The 23,226-nt window shown below is 35.2% G+C and overlaps 1 protein-coding gene across 4 annotated transcripts in view; it reads left to right on the top strand.

Moving 5' to 3' along the window:
* Window positions 1-241: 241 nt before the first annotated feature.
* LOC146999233 (thymidine kinase, cytosolic-like) overlaps window positions 242-23,226 on the top strand; it is a 46,095-nt gene continuing 23,110 nt past the window's right edge. The window contains exons 1-5 of one of the 4 annotated variants that reach the window (XM_085820243.1): window positions 251-344; window positions 445-487; window positions 581-612; window positions 2,549-2,662; window positions 14,698-14,791. In XM_085820243.1, the coding sequence (XP_085676369.1) occupies window positions 596-612; window positions 2,549-2,662; window positions 14,698-14,791 (225 nt within the window). In that variant the 5' untranslated portion in view covers window positions 251-344; window positions 445-487; window positions 581-595. Of the gene's footprint in view, window positions 488-580; window positions 613-2,548; window positions 2,663-14,697; window positions 14,792-23,226 lie in introns of all 4 variants that reach the window. The other 3 variants (XM_085820235.1, XM_085820230.1, XM_085820225.1) reach the window with 3 other exon arrangements.

Genomic DNA, 23,226 nt, shown 5'->3' with positions numbered 1-23,226 from the left:
TGATTATTACGACTTCGATATTCATCTAATGACAAAAACACTGTAAAACAGTTATCAACTGCAAATCGAATTGTACCTTTTCATCTGATACCATGTATACCAACAATATGTTTCTGAAGTTGCTTTTCATTTTCGTAATTTTTTTCGGAAATATTGCAAATTATCCTGTCGCCCTCATCACCAGCCTCGGCCTCACGCGTTTGGCGCGCAAAAATGCCGTGGGAAATATATGTATGTGCAGGACCGAGGACGCGCAGGAAGTGTGACGTCATGGGATTTGGCGGCAAACTTGTCTGGTTTTTCGATTGTACTAAATGAACTTGTAGATTGTGTTCAACCATACCGTAAGCACATTTGTTCTATACATTTCAAACATTTAATAACTACTATACTTTATCATTTTCTAACAAAACGGCTTTTTAGTAAAATGCTGGATTTTTGTAGCGACCGACCAAACTTTCCTCTGCGGTCTAACGGACATATACAGGTATAAAAATAATACTTTAAATTGAGAGTATTTGTAAATTTTCAAATTAAAATTTTTTATGCGAAGTAAAAGTTTTTATTATTATTATTGTAGGTTATATTCGGCCCAATGTTCTCTGGTAAAACGTAAGTTAATATATTTGTAAATTTTCTTGTTTATTTTAAAATGTGGAAATACTGTAATTTTGATTTTCACAGATGTAAACATTCACCTGAATTGCCCCTTTTTTATTGACACTTGAAAGAAATTATGTAACTTACTTAGAAAATTCTTAAAAGATATTATATTCAATAACTCAGTTATTAATTTTTCATGTTTCTAAATTTAAATAAGATGATTTTCACTGACCGAAGATCTTCGACTAAAATTAGTAAATCAATTGTAATGACTGTGATGTAAAAGAAATATACCTTCATTTAGCATACAAGTTACAAGATAAATATTCATAAATATACCTTCATTTACAAATTACAAATGTTTACATCCTGAAGTTTCAAATTTTTAGTGTACGAGTAATGGTATTTTACAACATTACCAAAATCTTTTATATGTGTGCAGCTTGATTAAATGCACTTATTGGTATATTAGACAACAGAAGGCACAATCTATTTACTATGAATTTGAATGTTCTTTTTTGACAGAATGAGTTACTTGGAATTCTTTTTTAATTCCTGGTTTATTTTCATGCCATTAATTTCATTTCGTTATGATAAGAATAATTCATAAAATGAAAGTTAAAGTTACAATTAATTTATGGGATTAGTAATTTCTGAAGTAAACTAATTTATAAAGCAGGATTTTGTAAAGTATTGTATTATTATGTTTAATTTTTAAGATAGCTTTGTTATGGGCATATTATGCTATGAGATAATTATTTTTTTCTTCTTAGGGGGGGCAGTTGGAAAATATTTTGCTTTTTAAATCAGGATTCTCAGTTTTATAAAGCAAAAGTTAATAAAGTGAAGTAAGATTGTGTATTTGTATGTATATATACATATGTATGTATATAAAAAAAGAAATTCACCTTTTATGGAATTTCATTTTTTATACTTTTTAAAGAAACTAAGTATAATATTTAATTAAATTCTTCATTAATTCTTAGCAACTTTCTCAATGTTATTTTGTTTATTCTCGGGAGGTCTTTTATTACGTATTTTTCAAATCTTCGTAGCTCTAAGTAACTTCTTTTGTATACGCTTTTTTTGTATAACTTCAAGCTTTTTCGGCAGCCTTTTATTAATAATCTTTCTGGTTATTTCGATTCGGCCCTTATTTTAGGTTTTAAATGCTGCTCTTATTTGTTTTGCTCAGGGTTTTCCCTAGTTATATATGAACATAAGTAGTTTGTTTGGCCTATTTTTAGGCATTTTCCACATTTTAATTTTTCAGGTTCTTGCCTAAAAATTGTTTTTTTCAGCTTTTACTTGAATTCTGAATATGTATTTTTTTGTGTTTCTACTTATGTATTGTAATTTTATTGTATAAGGGTTTGTGAAAGCATGTAGGTCTGAGCATTTGAGAGCCACTGAAAATTTGAGAGTTAATTTAAATTGAAAATGTGTTTCGAAAATAATAGTTTTAAATCTCAAATGTTTCAGAGGAATGAAACATGTATTTGGTACTCCTTAATCAACTTTGTTTAGGGCTTCAAAACACTTTTCCCTTGATAAGTTCTGTTTGAAGCGTTGAACTGAGGAGATTATACATCAATTTTATTTCTTTTTTGGGGGGGGCATTACTTTAAGTACAGTATCAATATTTGTAGTTTATTATTTATTTTTATTAGTACAAACTTTAGGTTTCACTTTCTTTAAGAAACAAATGGTTAGGGCTTTGCTAGGAAAGAAATTGTAAACTTTCATTCAAGCTCTGACTTTTCCTATTCGTTTAATAATTGTATATGTATGTATATATATATCTTAATACTTCATTAAAAATTGGTAAAGTTAAATAATTCTCTTGCACCAATGCTGCAAGGAATGAAATATGAATTTAATAAATACAATATTATAATCTTATAATATACAGAGAGATTGAATTTGTCTTTATATTAATTTCTAGAACTGAACTTATTCGACGCTTGAAGAGATATCAAATTGCAAATCATCAATGCTTAATAATAAAATATTCGCATGATTCAAGATACAGTGACACAGGAATTGCTACTCATGACAGGTAATCAAATTTATGCAAGAAATTAACTGTTAGCTAACTTATATTCTTGAACTGTGGAAAATAATATATTCTACATTTTTATTTATTTATTTATTTATTGCAATTCTTGGAACTTCTTTGTTATAGTGCCCCGAAGCTGAATCGCTAAGCAATCGAAATATCTCGCCAAAACATGTTCTGGAAATATATATTTCAGGGTCCCCATGGGCGATTTTTTGGTGTCATTCCTGTTTACTTGCAACGCCCTCCCAAGTGAAATGGCATCCAAAACATAATTAAAATATGAAAAAATTACAGTCTTTATAAACTGCATTTTAAATCAAAATAAAACAAGGAAATAACATAAAAATGGAAATACATGTTATTTAATCTGTGCAGCACAGAAGAATTTTCTTTTTTAGAAATTTCTATGTCTTCGATGTGTGACACCCAGAATTCCTTAACAGCATCCAAAAACTGTTTAAAATTATCTGAACTAGAATCTGTATACTGCCGTGGCCACATAAATTCACAAAAGTAAAAACTGAAAATACCCTCTGTAGTGCCAGACTGTCAGTGGTATTTCTTTTGAAAATCTTTTTTTTACTGCACCCCACATATCTTCGATAGTGTTAATATGAGCTCTGGTTTCCGGATCCTTAAATGTCTTTACGTGATTTACTGAGAGGTGAACAAAGTCATCATCAATATATTATCACTGAGAGGACAATTGTACAACTTCCAGCAATCGTATATGATGTTGTTCCAGGTAAGATTTCTTCTGTCCTCAACACATAAAAAAAATACCTTCGGTCCCCTTTCTGGTTAATCTTTGGATTATGGTAACTTGGCGATTTTTTGGCTAAAATTTGGCGACCAGCCCTGCTACAGCAACCTGCTGGTTTTGTTTTGGACGCCATTTTGTTTTCACGAAGTAAAGGCATGGTTTTATTTTTTTACTCAACATTTTTTTCCAACAATCTGCTAGCCGAATTACGCTTATGCTAGAACTTTTATGGAACAAAAGTGCTTAATCATGACGAAGATTAGGTGCGAAATTGGGAGAAAGTGCAGAATCGCCCACTGCTTGCTGCGTGTTTAAGATTTGCACATACACGGTATTCATGTACACGTCGACCTACTTTCACTTAAAAAAACATCCCAGAATTGCAAAAAAATGGCATTGCGCACACTCTTGACGTTATCCATGTACACTGCTAAAGTCCTAGCTAGTAACCTTTATTGCCTCACTAAAATGTCGCCAATCTACCTATTACCATATTCCAAAGATTAGCCCCCTTTCTTTCTGTACCACCAAACACCCAGTTTACCACTGGCAGCCATTTTATGGTGTAAAGCACAAAATAAGCAACCATAATTAGGTACTCCTATATTGACCATTTATAATAAACAAGAACAACAGCGCAGGAAAGTGGGATTCCTTGAAAAAGTAGGCATTTATCTTTCATATTTTTTGCTTTTTAAATTTTATTGAATGATTGCTCCGTTATGGAATTCTTAGTACGGTGCCATTTTGAAAACTGTTGTTGCCTATCACTCATTAGCTTGAAAAAAAAAATTATTTTCTAACAAGGCCATGAATGCTGTTCAAATTTGTTAACAAGTTCACAACTTTTCAGTAGAGATATGGATTATTGGAAAGTTTCATATATTGTTTAATCTGGGCAGTGTTGAATTTGTACAATTCTGTGATGATTTTTTAAGTGAAAGCAGATCTCTTTTGTACATGAGAAGAATTGGTGTTTTTCCTGGGTACACAGCAGTCTGCTTCACTTTAATCAACAGAAATTCAGCACTGTAGCGCAGCCTTGTTGTTGGGCACATTGAACACTGCACTGTTGATGTGATAAAAAAAGGCTACATTACACACATTTATTACATTTGGTGCCTGGTGCTCTGTTAAAAGAAAAGAATCCTCCTCTTTTTGTGTGTGTGTGTTTTCTTCTGAAGATATAAGTTTTACATCATCTGGCAAATAGCAAAGGAGGTTGGGAATTTTGTCAGACACAGCCCAGTTAATCACAAGTTGACTGTATCATTAAGTTAGATTAGGTTATTTGAAAACAGCAGTATACACAATGGCTATCTGCATAAAGGGAGGAATTGTGGAGGATTTTCTAAGGCAAACTGGTTTATATACATGTTACACACAAGGAAAACCATAAAAGCTAACTATGCAGCTAGCGCGTTCACCTAGAAACAAACCTAAGCTGAATTCCCGGTATTCAGTGATTTTAGATGCTGGGCCATAAGTAGGGTAGCTGTATCTTGAATATTATAGAATAAATAATAATAACAATATTATGGAAGTGTAACTTCTAGGTTTAAACATCTAATTGAAAATTGCTTATAATTTAAACTAAAGGCTACCCTTGAGAAGTTATACCTAATAGTAGGCAAGTATTGCATAGTATTAATGCACAAGAAAGTCTCATGGTTAAAACTGGACAAAACTTTCAGTCATGACTGGCAGTGGAAATACATATAAAAATAATTATGAACTTTCACTGAATGTCAACAATAAAAACTTCCTGTAACAAGCTGAAGTTGCAAATGTAATTACCACAAAAGAAAAAAAAAAAAAAACTATTTGCATCTACATGTTTTGTTGGATTTCATTTAAATTTATTTCCTGAAATTACATTAACTTAACTGATAAAGGCAACTTGAAAATGATATCAAAAACCAGAAGTATATATATATATTTGCTAAAGAAATATTGATTATATTATCTCCTAATATAAATTTAGTAGAAGCATCAAAAAAGAGTGAACCCATATGTAGGAAGTTTAATTCCGAAAAATTGTGTTTTAAAGTAACTTGAATGTAAATTATTAAAAACGTTTTACGGGGACTTGAAATAAATCATAAATAACAAAATTTCAAACTTTGAAAAAGAAATTAAATTAAAAGCAAGTAATTATCGCTATTGATCGGAAATTAGTTTACTTTTCAAGGGGAACAAACCAACTCCCGTTCAATGAGCAATAATTAATAAATACGAAGGTGTTTCGTCTTTTACTTAAGTAAGAATGGTTATGCCAAACTGGCAAATTAAGTTAGGCCAAATAGCCAAATTTTAAATGAATTGCTTTTCACTCAAAATTTGTATGAGCGAAAATGCTTAATTCAGAATTTCTTTGGTACTCTACTTTGGTTCTCAATCCCATCACTTCACGGAACTATTTGGCCTAACTTAATTTGCCAGTTTGGCATAGCCATTCTTACTTGAATAAAAGACGAAACACCTTTGTATTTATTAATTATTGTTCATTGAACGGGAGTTGGTTTGTTCCCTTTGAAAAGTCAACTAATTTCCGGTCAATAGAGATAATTACTTGCTTTTAATTTAATTTCTTTTTCAAAGTTTGAAATTTTGTTATTCAGGATTTAATTCAAGTCCCCGTAAAACGTTTTTAATAACTTACATTCAAGTTACTTTAAAACGCAATTTTCGTAATTAAACTTCCTACATATGGGTTCACTCTTTTTTTATACTTCTACTAAATTTATATTAGGAGATAATATAATCAATATTTTGTTAGTAAATAAATTATTATTATCTTACTTAGCAGCTATTGCACAAGTATTAGAAAACTTGTTTTCGAACTAAGTGAATTTAAGATCATACAACATTTATATATATATTGTTACGAATTGGGTATTTAAAAAGCTAATGTTAGTTCAATTAGAAATTAAATGGTTTTATTTCTCGCGCAGTGCAGCGCATGACGAATATTAAAAGAAAGCTAAGCCGGAAAATTGAAAATACAAGAGCGCGTGCATTAAATAAATAAATATCTCTTTTTGATTTCGAGAAAATACTGGAAAATTCTAGCGCGTGATTTTAAAATCTTATAAAAGGAGGAAAACATCTCAGTTTGTAGTAGTTGCTTAGTTTGTTGTTGTTTAGAAAACTACTGTTGTTGATTGTAGCAAATTCGCGGATTAGCGTTCTTTAGCTGTTTTGAATTACGTTCTATTGACATTTGAGTAGTTAAAAGAAAACTACTGTGAGATATTGTAATACTGCACGAATATCATAAGAAATTTAAGCATTTTTGTTGTGATAATAATAAATTTTGTTCATTTTTCATCGGACTTGTGCATTTATTTCATAATGAACCCGTACGCACGCAACAATTTTTGGTGTCAGGAGTGGGGTTTGAATGTCAATAACAAGAGCGATGGAAGAGCAATTAAGGCAGTTGATATCAGCCTTTGCCTCGTTTAAAGAAGAAATGAAAGAAGAGATGAAAGCAAATCAGGAAAAGATTGAAGCGGGACTGGAAGAAATGAAAGCGGGACAGGAATTCGTTAAATAGAAAATGAAATCTGTTAAAGAACGAGATGAAAGCAGGTCAAGAGGAAATGAAAAGAGAAATTACCTGCGTAATAGAAAACAAATTCGAGGCTATAGAAGGTAGAATAGACTCGGTCGAAAGTAAGGTTGGAGAAATTGAAGAGTCTCCTCCGTCAAAGAACAAATAGAAAGAAGTGTTTCTGCTGTGGAGGAACGAATTGAAGGAAGCGTTTTTGCCGTCCAACACCAAATAGAACAACAAATTGATGATAGGGTTTCTGCAGTAGCCAAAGAAGTGGATATTTTAAAGAAATTCGTTGCGACGGATTTTCTGATAATTTGAGAAAATTTAAGCATTTTTGTTGTGATAATAATAAATTTTTGTTCATTTTTCATCGGACTTGTGCATTCATTTCATAACGAACCCGTACGCACGCAACAATTTTTGGTGTCAGAAGTGGGATTTGAATGCCAATAACAAGAGCGATGGAAGAACAATTGAGACAGCTCATTAGTGCTTTTGCTGCATTCCAAGAAAAGATGGAAGCTGGCCAAGCATCATTTAAGGAAGAAATGAAATTGGGCCAGGAATCCGTTAAGGAAGAAATGAAATTGGGCCAGGAATCCGTTAAGGACGAAATGAAAGCCGTTCAAGCTGGTCAAGAAGAAATGAAAAGAGAAATTACTTGCATAATAGAAAATAAATTTGAAGCTATGGAAGGCAGAATTGACGCAGTTGAAAATAAAGTTGGACATATTGAAGAAAGAGTTTCTTCGGTGAAAGAAGAAATAGAAGAGTTTCTTCTGTAAAAGAACAAATTGATGAGAGAGTTTCTGCAGTTGCCAAAGAAATGGATACTTTAAAGAAATTCGTAGCGTCGGCAGGGAGCAGGAGTGATGATTTTAAATTCTTACCAATGCCTGCTCGTCCACCTCTGAAGCTATCCACATATGATGGGAAGACCTCCTGGCAGGTGTATAAGACACAATTTTCTATCGTGGCGGATGCGAATGGATGGGATTCCCAAGCTAAGGCCTGTCATCTCGCCGCTTCTCTAAGAGCCGACGCAGCGGATATCCTTCAGACTCTTCCCGAAAACAAAAGGTTAGATTTCGAAGCTCTGTCCGGCGCCTTGGAGTTGCGCTTTGGGGAGAAGTGTTTAAAAGACTACAGCAGGCTCCAATTAAAATCTCGTCAACAGAAGCCTACCGAAACACTTCAGGAGCTCGCCGCGGATGTTGAAAGGCTGTCCCATCTCGCCTTTTCGGAATGCCCGACAGAAACAAGGGAAATCCTGTCCTTGCAATACTTTATTGACGGCATCCGAGATACTGAAATACAGAAAGCTCTACGAATGGCGGATGTAAAAGATTTAAAAAGTGCTCTAGTGTACGCCATGAAATTTGAGGCAGCCCAGCAAGCCACTCGTCGAGACCGCCACCCAGTCAGAGCTGCTCAAGTCCAGGAGCCAGGGGATCAAGTCACCGCTCGACTTGACGATTTAACTAGACAACTGAACGCCTTGAGACGGAATATTGGTGAGAAGAAACCGACCGTTAAGTGCTGGAACTGCGGTGCTGAAGGACACATACGACGAAACTGCAAAACACCCCAGGGTACTGATGTTAAGACTGCTTCTAACAAGCAGCAGGGAAACTAATTAGTGGCCATCTCGCGGGGCGGAGGTTGCCAGATAATGAAAAGCCCCCGTTTAAAGCGCTTCAGATTTCTGCAGTGAGAGGCGGCAGTAATGGACTTTTCATTATAGGACATATTAATGGAGTTCCATGCAATATGACTATAGATACAGGAGCCAACGTCACCATCATCCGAAAAGATTTGGCTCAACAACTAGGAAACAAACTTATCTGGACGCCGCCCTGCGTTACCCTCCAGACTGTGTCTGGTGAGAAGATCGACATCGACGGAAAAGTAAATGTTAACATCACGTTTGGAAGTGCCGCTTACCATCACACGGCATATGTAGCAGAAATCACTGATTCTTGCATACTCGGATTGGACTTTCTAAGGAAATACAATTTTTCCTTGGATTTTAAAAATAACGAATTGCATTCTACATCTGAGGACATAGCGTTATTTCTCGTTAATGATGAAGAATTTAAATCTGTCCATAAAATCATAGCACAAGACTATATTACAATACCGGCAAGAACAGAAATTTTACTTCCTGGATCCATAGCCGAAAATAGAAATTTCCGCTACGGCATCATAGAATATCCCAATAACTGTAATATCCCAAAAGGAGTATTAGTAGCCTCAACACTCGTCGACCTATCCAGAATGGTTATCCCGGTGAGAGTCGCCAATGTAACTGAAAAGTCGAGAGTTATTAAGAAAGGTGAAGTGGTTGCAACATGTACTCCAGTAACCAGCGTTGAAAAAAAGAGTAACATCCCAGAATCCGTGTCCTCAGAGAGCATTACATCGGAGTTATTGCAGAATGCACAATTAAACGATAAAGAGAAAAATGCTGCCGATCGTGTCATTAAAGATCTTCAAGTTGTTTTCTCCCGCTCGTCTTCTGACGTGGGTCGAACTAGTTTGACACAACATAGAATAGATACTGGCGATCATCCCCCGATCAAGCAACATCCAAGACGTCTACCGTTTGCTAAACAGGAAGAGGTGCGAACACTGTTAAAAGATATGGAAGAAGGCGATGTCATCGAGCCTTCAGCGAGTCCATGGGCATCTCCCATCGTTCTCGTCAGAAAGAAAGACGGCTCAACAAGATTTTGCGTTGACTATCGCCGGTTGAATGAGGTTACGAAGAAAGACAGTTACCCTCTTCCTAGAATTGATGACATTCTAGACACTCTTTCTGGAAGCAAGTGGTTCTCAACACTTGATTTAAAGAGTGGGTATTGGCAGGTAGAAATCCATCCTGATGACCGAGAAAAGACGGCATTTACTACGGGACAAGGACTTTGGCAGTTCAAAGTGATGCCGTTTGGACTGTGTAATGCGCCGGCAACATTCGAACGTCTTATGGAGACTGTTTTGAAAGGCCTTTCTTACGAAGCCTGTCTGATATACCTGGACGATATCATCATCGTCGGAAAGAGTTTTGAAGAGCATCTAGAAAATCTTAGAAAGGTGCTTCAGAAACTGAAAGAGGCCAATCTGAAGCTGACTCCCGCTAAATGCAAATTGTTTCGAAAGGAAGTGACTTACCTGGGACATGTCATCTCTGCAGAAGGTGTGCGCACGGATCCTGAAAAGGTATCAGCGGTTAAATCCTGGACGCGTCCCGAAAATGTCCATCAGCTGAGAAGCTTCCTAGGGCTTTGCACCTACTATAGGAGATTCGTGAAGAACTTTTCTTCCATCGCAAGACCACTTCACAAGCTGACAGAGAGCAAGCAAAGATTCTTGTGGACAAAGGAATGCGAGGATGCATTTAACAACTTAAAGGAAGCTTTAACATCTGCTCCAATCCTGACGTATCCTCAGCTCGACAGACCATTTATTCTCGACACCGACGCGAGCAATGAAAGTGTCGGTGCTGTTTTGTCCCAAGAAATAGACGGCCAAGAACGTGTAGTAGCTTACTGGAGCAAGTGCCTGTCTAAACCGGAGAGGAATTACTGTGTCACAAGGAAAGAGTTGCTCGCCATAGTCAAAGCTGTAGAACATTTCCATCATTATCTATACGGGAGAAAATTCCTCCTCCGCACGGACCATGCCTCATTGGCGTGGCTTTTAAATTTCAAAAATCCTGAGGGTCAAATAGCCAGGTGGATACAGAGACTCCAAGAATATGACATCACTATCCGTCATCGTAAGGGATCATCACACGGAAACGCCGACGCCCTGTCTAGAAGACCTTGCCAAGAAAACTGCCGATATTGTTCCAGGGTGGAAGCGAAATACGAACTGCTGACTCCGGTCGCAAGACAAATTACAACATCAACATAGGCTGCTCGAGACCCGTGGAGTGATGATGAAGTCAGGAAAGACCAGCTGGAAGACCGCGACATTAAACCCATACTTGATTTAATAGAGTCATCAAACAGAAAACCTACATGGCAGGACATTTCTATCTGTAGTCCTACAACAAAACAATACTGGGCACTCTGGGATTCACTTCACATTCGAAACGGCGTCTTATACCGGAAATTCGAGTCGGATGATGGGAAGACCTTCCGATGGCAACTGATACTTCCGAGATCCCGGATTCCTGATGTCCTCAAAGAACTACATAACAGCCCTACAGGAGGTCACTTTGGAATTATGAAGACCTTACAGAGAGTTCGTGAGCGCTTTTACTGGAATAATGCAAAGAATGACGTGCAAAAGTGGTGCCGATCTTGCGATGCCTGTGCAGGTCGGAAAGGACCGAGGAAACGCAGCCGAGGCAGACTGCAACGTTACAACGTAGGTGCGCCTTTTGAACGTATCGCCTTTGACATCCTGGGACCTCTGCCACAAACTGCTGATGGCAACAAATACATACTCGTTGTCATTGATTACTTCACCAAGTGGCCTGAAGCTTATCCTATTCCTGATCAAGAGGCAGTCACAGTAGCTGAGGTAATGATACAGCACTGGATTTCCAGGTTCGGAGTGCCTCTTCAGTTATATTCCGATCAGGGAAGGAATTTTGCCTCGGCAGTAATCAAAGAACTATGCAAACTACTTGGCATTGACAAAACTCAAACGACGCCATTGCATCCCCAGTCGGACGGCATGGTAGAGAGGTTCAATCGAACCATCCTTAATAACCTCTCATTAGTGGTTTCCAGAAACCAACAGGACTGGGACAAGAAATTACCACTCTTTTTACTGGCTTACCGCAGTGCTGTCCACGAGACTACCGGCTATTCTCCATCACAGATGCTCTTCGGTCTTGACCTTCATCTGCCTTGTGATCTATTGTTTGGCCGCCCTCCGGATGCTCCTTCATCGTCTGAGGAATATATTCAAGATCTCCAGGCCCGGTTTGAAGTGATGCACAATTTTGCACGAGAGCGAGTCAACTTGGCGACGGAGAAGATGAAGACCCGATACGACACAAGAGCTACTGAACATCAATTCCACGAAGGAGACAAGGTGTGGTTGTGGAATCCGACTCGACGGAAAGGACTTTGTCCGAAATTACAGTCACCTTGGGATGGGCCGTACACAGTCCTAAACAAGCTGAATGACGTCGTGGTTCGGATTCGTAAGTCTTCGAACTCTAAACCTAAAGTCGTTCATTACGACAGGTTAGCTCATTACTATGGCCATAGTACATAATGTAAATAATTGTAAATAGTATAAGACCATGGTCCATTTTTGTTTTTAAATGTGTATTTGATTTGTATTTGATAGCATTTGATTTGTTTTATGTATTGCATTTATTGTTCATGTTTATTATTGTAATGTAATGCTTATTAATGCATTTATGCCACAGTTGTAAGTTTTGCTTCCTGTCCAGGGATTGTACTGCCCGGGACGTGCAGTCCTTGGGAAGGGGGCAGTGTTACGAATTGGGTATTTAAAAAGCTAATGTTAGTTCAATTAGAAATTAAATGGTTTTATTTCTCGCGCAGTGCAGCGCATGACGAATATTAAAAGAAAGCTAAGCCGGAAAATTGAAAATACAAGAGCGCGTGCATTAAATAAATAAATATCTCTTTTTGATTTCGAGAAAATACTGGAAAATTCTAGCGCATGATTTTAAAATCTTATAAAAGGAGGAAAACATCTCAGTTTGTAGTAGTTGCTTAGTTTGTTGTTGTTTAGAAAACTACTGTTGTTGATTGTAGCGAATTCGCGGATTAGCGTTCTTTAGCTGTTTTGAATTACGTTCTATTGACATTTGAGTATTTAAAAGAAAACTACTGTGAGATATTGTAATACTGCACGAATATCATAAGAAATTTAAGCATTTTTGTTGTGATAATAATAAATTTTTGTTCATTTTTCATCGGACTTGTGCATTCATTTCATAACGAACCCGTACGCACGCAACATATGGGTTCACTCTTTTTTTATACTTCTACTAAATTTATATTAGGAGATAATATAATCAATATTTTGTTAGTAAATAAATTATTATTATCTTACTTAGCAGCTATTGCACAAGTATTAGAAAACTTGTTTTCGAACTAAGTGAATTTAAGATCATACAACATTTATATATATATATATATACAGTCAAAAGTCGTTAATTCGGACACCCATAATCCGGAATGATCTATAATACGGACCTCAAAGCTAACATCTTTCTGCGCATGCGCATAGGCGTTTTACGCGTGCGCGCAAGACATTTACGACTGCGCAAGCGCAGAATATGTTTTCGCGTGCGCGTTTAATGTATAACGGACGGTATAAGCTAAAATTATCTAATTATCTATTTCAGTTAATGTTGATGATTGTGTTGTTCCTTAATCTTCGAATTGGATCCGGCTTATTATTTTTTTTGCAGACTGTAAGAGCAATTTTATAAAAGTAAGCTTGAACTTTCGATTATGTCAAATAGAATTTCCGATGCTGGAGCTCCCAAAGGATCTAGAAAATGAAAGTAGGTTTCGATGTCCATCAAACAAAAAACAAATTGCTACAAAAAATGGATAAAGGCATATCCTTTGTTTATCTAACTGTTCCAAAATCCGTTTATCAATTTCACGCTGCTCTGCTGGAGGGGGAGATGTCGCGGCACGCAATGAACTGGAAGTTGATCTGTCAGCACTATCCTTATCTTCAGGGCAGATGTTTTTATTTTATTCGGCTTATAATTCCTTACTAAATGTAGTATTTCATCTTGATGCACTCCGTCTTTGATATGATTTAAATCAAATTCCTCGTCATTATAAATATCACGAATACAAATCAAATAGTTTTCTGGTTGCAATTTTCTAATTTCGGCTATGTGTAAGGTATGCTTTACGCATGCGCGCGTTGAAAGAAATGTTTAATAAAGTAAACAAATAAATATTAAGCTTCTTTTTTTGTAAATTTTGATACCCTTTAGATCATAATTGCTCATTATTTTATAAATTACGGTTTCATATTTTTAATTTTATAATTTCTGCATGCCATCTTACCGGATTTAAACTGATGATCTATAATCTGGAATCGCCGAAGTCCCGACGAGTCCGGATTAAAGACTTTTGACTGTATATATATATATATATAGCCAATTCCAATAAAAAAGGAGTGTACAACTAGATGTTATAGCAGTTCCATATACAAAATTTCAATGTTGTATGGATAATCATTTTTGAATTATTCAAGATACATACATCCATACAAACATCATGAAAAAAATCCTTTTCAAATCCATTTCGGAAAAAAGAGTCCTTTAGTTTGTCTGTACATACAGATGTCAAAAAAAAAAAAAAAAAAAAAAAAAAAAAAAAAAAAAAAAAAAATCATCTAAATGGATTTCGGAATGGTCAAAATGAATATTTCGACAAGAAATTATACTCGAAAGTTTTCACAATTACAATACTTCCTTTACCTCATTTTCAAGGAAGTATAGAGCTAAGTTTATTTATTGCAGAACAATGGAAAAGCTACTATCATAAATAATCGGTATGAAACAAAATTGTCCAGGTGGAAAAGAAAATTAAGTGGTATAACATTATACAGTATTAAAAAGAATTGTATTAATATTGCTGATGGTGAATGTGACTATTATATTATTAGGCAATAATATTACGTATAAGTTCATTATAATACATTGTATATATTGATATTCTCCATTGTTTTTCCTTTTTTCAGACAAATATTAGATGCCGTGTCGACCACAGTACTGTCTGATCTGAGAAATGCTGCAATGAATTATAGTGTAATTGGCATCGATGAGGGGCAGTTTGTAAGTAAAACATTTGTTTGGCTTATGTTCACATTTCTTCATTGTTATGTAATATATTTTTTCACAAAATCATGTTTATTTTATATGTGACTTTTATAAAATTATGCATTTAAGAACACAGATCTACTCAAACAAACAATACTTCCTTTTTGTAGCAGCCTTAGAAGGGGAATTGATGCACTTGTGAGTTACAAAGTTTCTGATTCTGCATATACATATTACATATTGTTCAGGTTTCTTCAGCTTATTCATATTTTTCTTTTAAAGTATAAAAGTTTGATACTTTTGTATTATCCCATCAACCATGTGAAGGTCACTAGGAAGTGTGATTTAGCACTAATTATGGATAAGTGTGATGTAACAACACACTCATATCCGCTGTTTTGTTGATGATAGATTTTTAATAGATTTTTGATATTCAGTATTTTGTTTTTATCAACAGGGGTAAAAATTAACTGTTGTCTTACATTCTAAAATGTAAATTATTAATATTTGAGATTACCTTCCACAGATCAGCAAACAGTGGATTATTTTCAAATTTATGAGTTTCTATCATTGATAAAATATGGTACTTTATATGAAAATAGATAAAGAGTGGTAGTGCAGCATCTGCGACTTCACTATAGTTTATTTACATCTGACTGAAATAATTAACATTTGTTAAATGGAGTAAAGCACAACTGGATATGACCCTTGTATTAATGAATTGGAGCAGTTACCTGCAGGAAGTTTTATACTCTTAACATTTTAAACAGAACTTCCAGTAAAACCAGATGTCTGAAAACCATTAGAAATTAGAAAAAGTTTTCTCACAAAGTGCGAAAATCAATCTGGTCGAATGCTGATTGTTTATTAACACTTTACCTACTGATAGCCTATAATCAGCTTTTTTCTGATGCTTGCCAACTGATAACCTATTAATCGGTTTTTTGTTAAAGGTGCTTTTAATTGGTTGCTGTAGAGATGTACAGTCACTTGTTATTTAGTGTGAGGTACAGCTAGTTGCATTGCTGTGTAAGCTCCCACTCTTTTATATAATTTTTTAAAAATATCGTATGCAATGAACAAAAGAATAGTACTGGAGCATTTTATTTAGATGGTCTATTAAATTGTAGTGACAGTTATTCAGGAAGTGAGCCAGTGGTGACAAAAGTGATGCCAGCGATATAATAATTCGGAAGTGAGGTTCAGATATACTAAGATGCAGTGATTCAGAAAATGCTGAAATAAGTTTTGTCAATGATGCAAATAACATTGAAGATAGCGATAATATATGGTCGACGAACAACAAAGCAATAATTTTGAAACCTATCGAAGTCAGCCTCAGCATAAAAATTATGTTAAGTTTTCCAGAAAGTGTGATGAATAGTGTCAATTTATTCGTTGGAAATGACCTTTTTTCGAGTACCATAATTTTGGGTAGATAAGCCGTGGCTTATACGTGTTTAACCCTTTGCGACACGCATATTTAAAATATATTTTAATCTTTAAAAAAATGCCTTAGAATAAGTCAGATGGACTTACTTAAGTGCATTTAAGGCATGAAAAAAAATCTGTGCTTTTATTTTTTACGGGGGAAGGTGGGATACCGTTTGTCCCACCATGCAACTAGCACATGTCTTATAGCATATTGGTGTACAGCAGGGGAAAAAAATTATATGTGAAATGAATAAACAAAATAAAGCATGCATTCTAAAATATTCATAATAAACACACTAAAATGCATTTTGTACTTATTGCATATATGCATGACTTGTAAAATTTTGCATATGCACATTTTGCATATATATATTTAATATTTTTAAATTTTAGGAACGAAAGAAAATATTTTCTTGAATATTATTTTAAGATTAAAATTTGATACACGTGCATATGATACTAAATAAAATATTAAAATTGGCACTTGATTCAAAAACATTTATATATGATTAAAATTGAAAAAAAAGTCATTTTTCATGAAACTTTGAAAAACATGTTGTTTCATTCTTTTGCAAGCATACAGGCACTTCACATGTTTCACGCATCCAAAATGTTCGTCGTTCTTCTTTCGATGTGCTGCAATATGCACATCTTCTCCTGCTCATTCTCTTTGGCATGTGACTTACATTTTTTAGTCTCTTTTCTGGTTGTACGAACGGGTTTTTAGTTTTTATTTGAACTGGGGATTTCAGTTTTCTTTTCAGCTCTTTTTTGCCTGCAAGTGCCATTAGACCTTCTAAAACTGAGAGTAGAAAATCTTTAATTGTGTTTACATCATGATCGGGTTCGTGAACAAACTTAAATAGAATAAATGCGTTTAAAAAGTAAAAAAAAAATCATGTGCCACCATTTCTTGCTTTTGCGGTCTATTTCATACAGTCCTTTCAGTTGATCAATCAGTCGACACATCCCATATTCTTATTGTATGAAATAATGCTGTTTGGGCACAGTACTTTTTTTGTCTTTCCATCTCGTTCTTTTCTATTAATTTCTTTCATTTCAGTTGCCTTTTCCAAGCAAGACAGGATAGAAACGGATCTTTTATCCTTCCATTTTATGCAATAAATTGAATCATCGCTAACTGAAAAGTCTATAACATAAATTTGTGGGTAGATACTTCTGATTCATATTTACAGTGCCACATGCATAGATGGGTCTGTGTCTTTAAAAAGCGAAACAAATTATAACTACTTTTCTTTCTTCTTCAGCAATAACTTCAACCTCAGTTATTCTCTCCTGGATTTCAATTTCATCTGAAGCATTTGAGTCGCAATCGGATGGCAATTCAGCAAAAAGATCCAAAGCTTCCTGAGTTGTTAATTTTTTTCTAGACATTTTAGCACATCAGAGCATACAACGGATGTAAAAGCACGCGCAATCACGAAAAAAGTAGATGCAAAAAAGAAAAGGAAAAAAAATCGTGAGTGCTGCCATCTATTGAGTGGAAATTCAAGTGTGTGGTGGGACAAATTTTAACCCACTTATTTCAACTGCAAAATTAATGTTGTAAAATATTGAATCCAATTAAGATTTTTGAAAATAAAATACCTCTGAATATTAAAAAGAATCATACATATCATAAATTGCATACCAAAATTTTTAAAATATTGAAAAATGCGAGATACATTGATATCACTTTCGTGATCCTATTTTGAATATTTTTTGCTTATAAACTTAAGCCCTGGTATAGTAGTGACATCTGTTGAAGGTATTCGTGTTCATTTTTGTTTACTGTTACAACTTTGCTAAATCGAGACAAGCAGATGAATAAAACAGAATTAAAGTTCTTACCTTAATAAAGTGTAATCCAAGCTGCGGAGGTAAGGAACACAATTATTATATTAGCAAACACAAAATAACATATTTATTTGGTATATGAAGAAAAAAAATATAGCGATGATTACAAGCGTTGTTTACTGTCCATTGCATAACGCGAGAAGTGAGTCATACAAGGAGAGAATGTTTCTCCTCTTTTTTTTTTTTTTTTTTTTTTTTTTTTTTTTTTTTTTTTCCCCTTTTGATCAAGTCCAATCACAGTTAGCGGCGGTGAGGGGGGAACTAACGTCGGAGTTGTACAGCCTCATCGCTGTCGTTATGAATTGCTCCACAATCTCCCACTCGATGAGCTGTTCTGTCCACAGTAAGCCCGATTCCTTTTAATAAAAACTCCAGCTGTTGTCTGGGCAAAGATTTTGTGAACATGTCTGCATACATCATTTTACTGTTGCAGTGTATTAATTTAACAATCCCTTGATTTTGTAGATTACATACGTAGTGATATTTCACATCGATGTGTTTGGTGTAACTGCTTCCTTTCTCTTTTCTGGAAAGATTTATGCATGATATATTGTCCTCGAATACGATGTTCGCTTGCTGTTGAGCGAAACCTAAATGTCCTATCAGTTGTCTAATCCATTGTAGCTCCTGCAATGTTAAGGCTAGAGCGATGTATTCGGCTTCTGTCGAAGATAGGGCGACACAATTTTGTTTCTTGCTTCCCCATGATACCGTACTGTTTCCTATTTGAAATATATATCCGGATGTGGATTTTCTGTCAGAGGTATCTCCTGCCCAATCAGCGTCACTGTAAGCTTTGATGACTGGTGCACCATTGGATTTTAGATGTAATTTGTAATTAATTGTAGCTCTTAAATATCGTATGATTTTAATGATACCGTTCCAGTCCGATGTTGATGGATTTTCTACTTTTCTGCTAAGTATTCCAACAGAATTTGCAATGTCAGGTCTCGATACTATTGCTAAATATAAAAGTGCTCCCACTGTTTCCCTATACTTCCGATTATCGGGAAAAACGTCATCCTGGTTGTTTTGGTTCTTCGTAAAATTCATAGTCATGGGTGTATAGCTTAGTTTCTTTGGTGTCTCACCGTCGAATTTTTCGATCATACTCTTAATCTTGTTAGCTTTATGAAGTTTAAAGCTTCCGTTTTTTACTCTTTCGATTTGAATTCCTAGATATGTAGACACTTCTCCAAGATTTCGAATATCGAAATATTCTTTGAGAATTCGTTCAACTTCTTGAATTGATTCACACTTGTCGCTCGCGACTAATATGTCATCAACGTAAACGATTATGTAAGTTCTTGCATTTTTCTCGATTAGTGTGAAGGAATATGGATCAGCCTTTTCTTGAACGTATCCTTGTTTGCGCAGGATTTCAGCTATCTTGTGATTCCAGTTTCTGGCTGCCTGTTTTAGTCCGTAGATACTTTTATTCAGTTTACAGACTTTATTTGCTTCTGAAGCAGAGATGTAGCCTTCTGGTTGCTTCATATATATATCTTCTTTCAGATCTCCATATAGAAACGCTGTTTTTACATCGAAGTGATTTACGTGCATTTTCTTTTGAGCTGCTATTGCCAAAATAGTCCTTATTGTTGTATACTTTACGACTGGTGCGAATGTTTCATCGTAGTCGTGCCCAAATTTTTGGCAATATCCTTTAGCTACTAAACGAGCTTTATGTCTGATAATATTTCCTGAAGCGTCAGATTTTGTTTTAAATGTCCATTTGCTTCCAATTGCTTTCTCTTCTTTTGGAAGATCGACTAGTTCCCATGTTTTGTTCCTCTTCAGTGCTTCCATTTCTTCTTTCGTAGCTTTTAACTACAGTTCCTTTTCTTTGGTAGGAAAAGTTTGAAGTTCTTCCCACTCTTTTTAGGAACTTTGATTTCTTCATTCTTAGCCATGTATGAGAATCTGTTTGGTGGGATTCCTTTACTCGTTCTGTGGGATCTTCTCGGTAATAGGGGAATTTCTTCTGTTTCAATTATTTCCTCTGTAATATCATTTGGACGTGGTTCTGTCGATTTATTTTCTTTAAAAGGCCATTCTATTTCCTCATGCTGATCATTTAATTGACAAGGCATTTCTTCTTTTTTGTTTTCATCGAATATCTGATCGAATTCTGATCACGACGTTGTTTGCATGTGGCATGTAAATTCTATATCCTTTAGTACGGTCACTATATCCAACAAAAATTCCTTTTTCTGCTCTTTCGTCTAGTTTGCTTCTTTTCTGCTTTGGAACTCCACAATAAGCTGTGCTGCCGAAAACTCTGATATGGCTTAGATTCAGCTTCTTATTATTCCATAGTTCATACGGTGTTTTTTCAACTGATCTTGATGGTAGCCTGTTTTGTAGATAGGTGGCTGTCATTACGGCTTCACCCCAAAATTCTCTGAGTCCTGAATCGAGTAGCAGGCATCTTGTCATTTCCATTAAGTATCAATTTTTTCTTTCTGCTCTACCGTTCTGTTGCGGTGAATATGCTACGGAGGTTTGATGTTCGATTCCCTCTTCCTTTAGATAGTCTTCAATCTCTTTGCTTGTATATTCTCCTCCATTGTCTGTTCTTAAGACTTTTGGCTTCTTTCCAAATTTGTTCTTCGTCATGGTTACAAATTGTTTTAACTTGGAGATAGCTTCATCTTTTGTAGCTAGCAGGTAGATCGTTGTGTATCTCGAATGATCGTCGATGAATGTTATGAAGTATTTCTTTCCTCCTAGTGATGTTGTACCGATTGGTCCACAAATATCTGAGTGTATCAAGTCTAGAACTGATTTCGTTCTATAGTTGTTTAGCTTGGGATACGGCAATTCAGTCATTATTTTGCCTCTGATACAGCATTTGCATTCTTTTTCCTTTTTGGCTTTTCCGTCAATTCTTATTCCGGTTGCCAGGTCATCATTCTTTAGCCTCTTGATTGCTTCATAATTTCTATGTCCTAGCCTTCTATGCCAAAGATCTATACTATTTTCTCTTCTTTCTGCAGTTGCAATTTTGGCTTTTCTTCTTTGCGATTCAACTACGGTATATAAATTTCCTTCTGCTTTAGCAATTCCTATGGTTTTATTTTTCTTCTTTATTCTGCAAATATCTTCTTCAAATTCAACTGTGAATCCTTTCTTTGTAATTTTTCTTAAGGATATCAATCCTCCTTCTAGGTCAGGAACGTACAGAACGAACAGAAGAATGTTCCTCCTTGTGTTTTTTTTTTTTTTTTTTTTTTTTTTTGTTGTTGTTGTTGTTGTTGTTGTTGTTGTTTGTTTGTTTGTTTTTTTGATCAAGTCCAATCACAGTTAGCGGGGGTGAAGGGGGAAACTAACGTCGGAGTTGTACAGCCTCATCGCTGTCGTTATGAATTGCTCCACAACATCTACTGAGAAAAACAATAACTAAAATAGATTATTTTTTAAAGATTAGAAAATTTCTAACGGAATTTGCTAACTGAGAAAATAAATTTTAATTAGGTGGGTCATATATTGACCCATCATGCCGCAAAGGGTTAAAAGTTAAAAATTTAGGTCTGCACAGTATCTGAGGGAATTTCATTTTTCCTCTGTCCTTAAAACTTTGCTAGTTCAGATCATAAGTAAAGCACAAGTGAAATGTTAAGAATTCGCTGCAATATTCTAACCTCAGATTGTGCTAAAGCAGTGCAATAATTTAAACTCCTGTAATTAAGGTGGGTTATGCTGTCTGTAAAAACACCAGAATGCATGTACTTTCTCTTAAACTTCATGGTTGTTCCCACGTTTTCCTGTGACTTTTTTGTTTTAATGGAAACAGCTATGTTTACTTGCCAAAGGCTGTGCTCATTCTTAGACATTTTTACTACTTTGTAGCTTGCTTTTTATTTGCCTTATCATTCATGCTTTAAAAATAGTACTATGGCTCCTACTCGAAGAAAACATTATACAGCTGCTTTTAAGATTTCGGCAGGGAAAAAAGCGATCAAAATTGGAAATCACGCTATATCTAAAGAATTTCAAGTTGACAAGCGATGCATTCGGTGGTGGAAATCCGAACAAGAAGAATTAGAGAAAATCCCTTAGAATGAAAGATCTTGTCAAACTGGTGTCATAGCCTGGCCTGTTTTGGAAGACAATTTAGAGAAATGAACAATAGAGCAGAGAGAAGGTAGATTTCCAGTATCAACAGTTAGAATTTCCCTTCAAGCAAAGGTAACTGTTCGATAAATGGGCATTAAAAATTTTGTTGGGGACCTAATTGGTGTTTCAGGTTCATGAAGGGAAAGAAATTATTTGTCAAGATCAAAACAACAGTTGGACAAAAGCTTCCTGTGGACTGGCTTGAAAAAAAAGATAGCTATTTTAGAGTACATATCTAAGAAAATTAATGAACAAAATTTGAAAAGAGGGCAAATAATTAATATGTATGAAGTGCTCGTTACCTTCGACTGTCTTCGAAGCAGAAATGTTCATTCAATAGGTGAAAAAACTATTTCAGTGCTTACAACAGGGAATGGAAAGACTTCTTTTACTTGTGTTTTGGGTTGTGCCACCAATGGAGAGAAGTTAACCCCTTTGATCATTTTCAAAAGGAAAATAATTCCGAAAGGAAACTTCCCTAAAGGAGGTATTATTTGTGCCAACAAAAAAGGATGGATGTGCAAAGAAGTGATGTTGTTTTGGCTGACAGAAATTTATCCAAAAAGGAAAGGTACCTTTTTCCAACACTGAAGACTCCTTGTTCTGGATTCATTGAGATCCCATTTAGCAGATGCAGTAAGATCTGAAGCAAAAAAACTTGGCACTGATGTCTCAGTGATACCAGGTAGGCTTGCAAAACTTTTACAGCTGCTGGATCTCACTATCGATAGAATTTTCAAGCATATACTACAAAAGCAGTGGGAGGAATGGATGCAAAGCGGACTCCATTCCTTCACAAATTCCGAACGAATGAGGAAAGCTTCATATGAGGAGGCTGCCTTATGGGTCAATAAAGTATGGGAATCAGTCGGAGCTGATACGATTGTATCAGCTTTCATTAAATTGGAAATTATTCAAAAAGATAATGAAAGTGAAGATAGTGACATTGAAAGAAGTGATTTAGAACAGAATGATGAAATTGATCTTGATGGTCATTTGTTAAATTTATTTAAATCTGACATTGATGAGTCAGATTTTGT

This window comes from Stegodyphus dumicola, chromosome 1 (assembly GCF_044657685.1).
Source record: "Stegodyphus dumicola isolate Sdum_Otavi_A_Nest chromosome 1, ASM4465768v1".
In the NCBI taxonomy this organism is placed as follows: domain Eukaryota; kingdom Metazoa; phylum Arthropoda; class Arachnida; order Araneae; family Eresidae; genus Stegodyphus; species Stegodyphus dumicola.
This window is presented reverse-complemented; position numbering and strand designations above follow the sequence as displayed.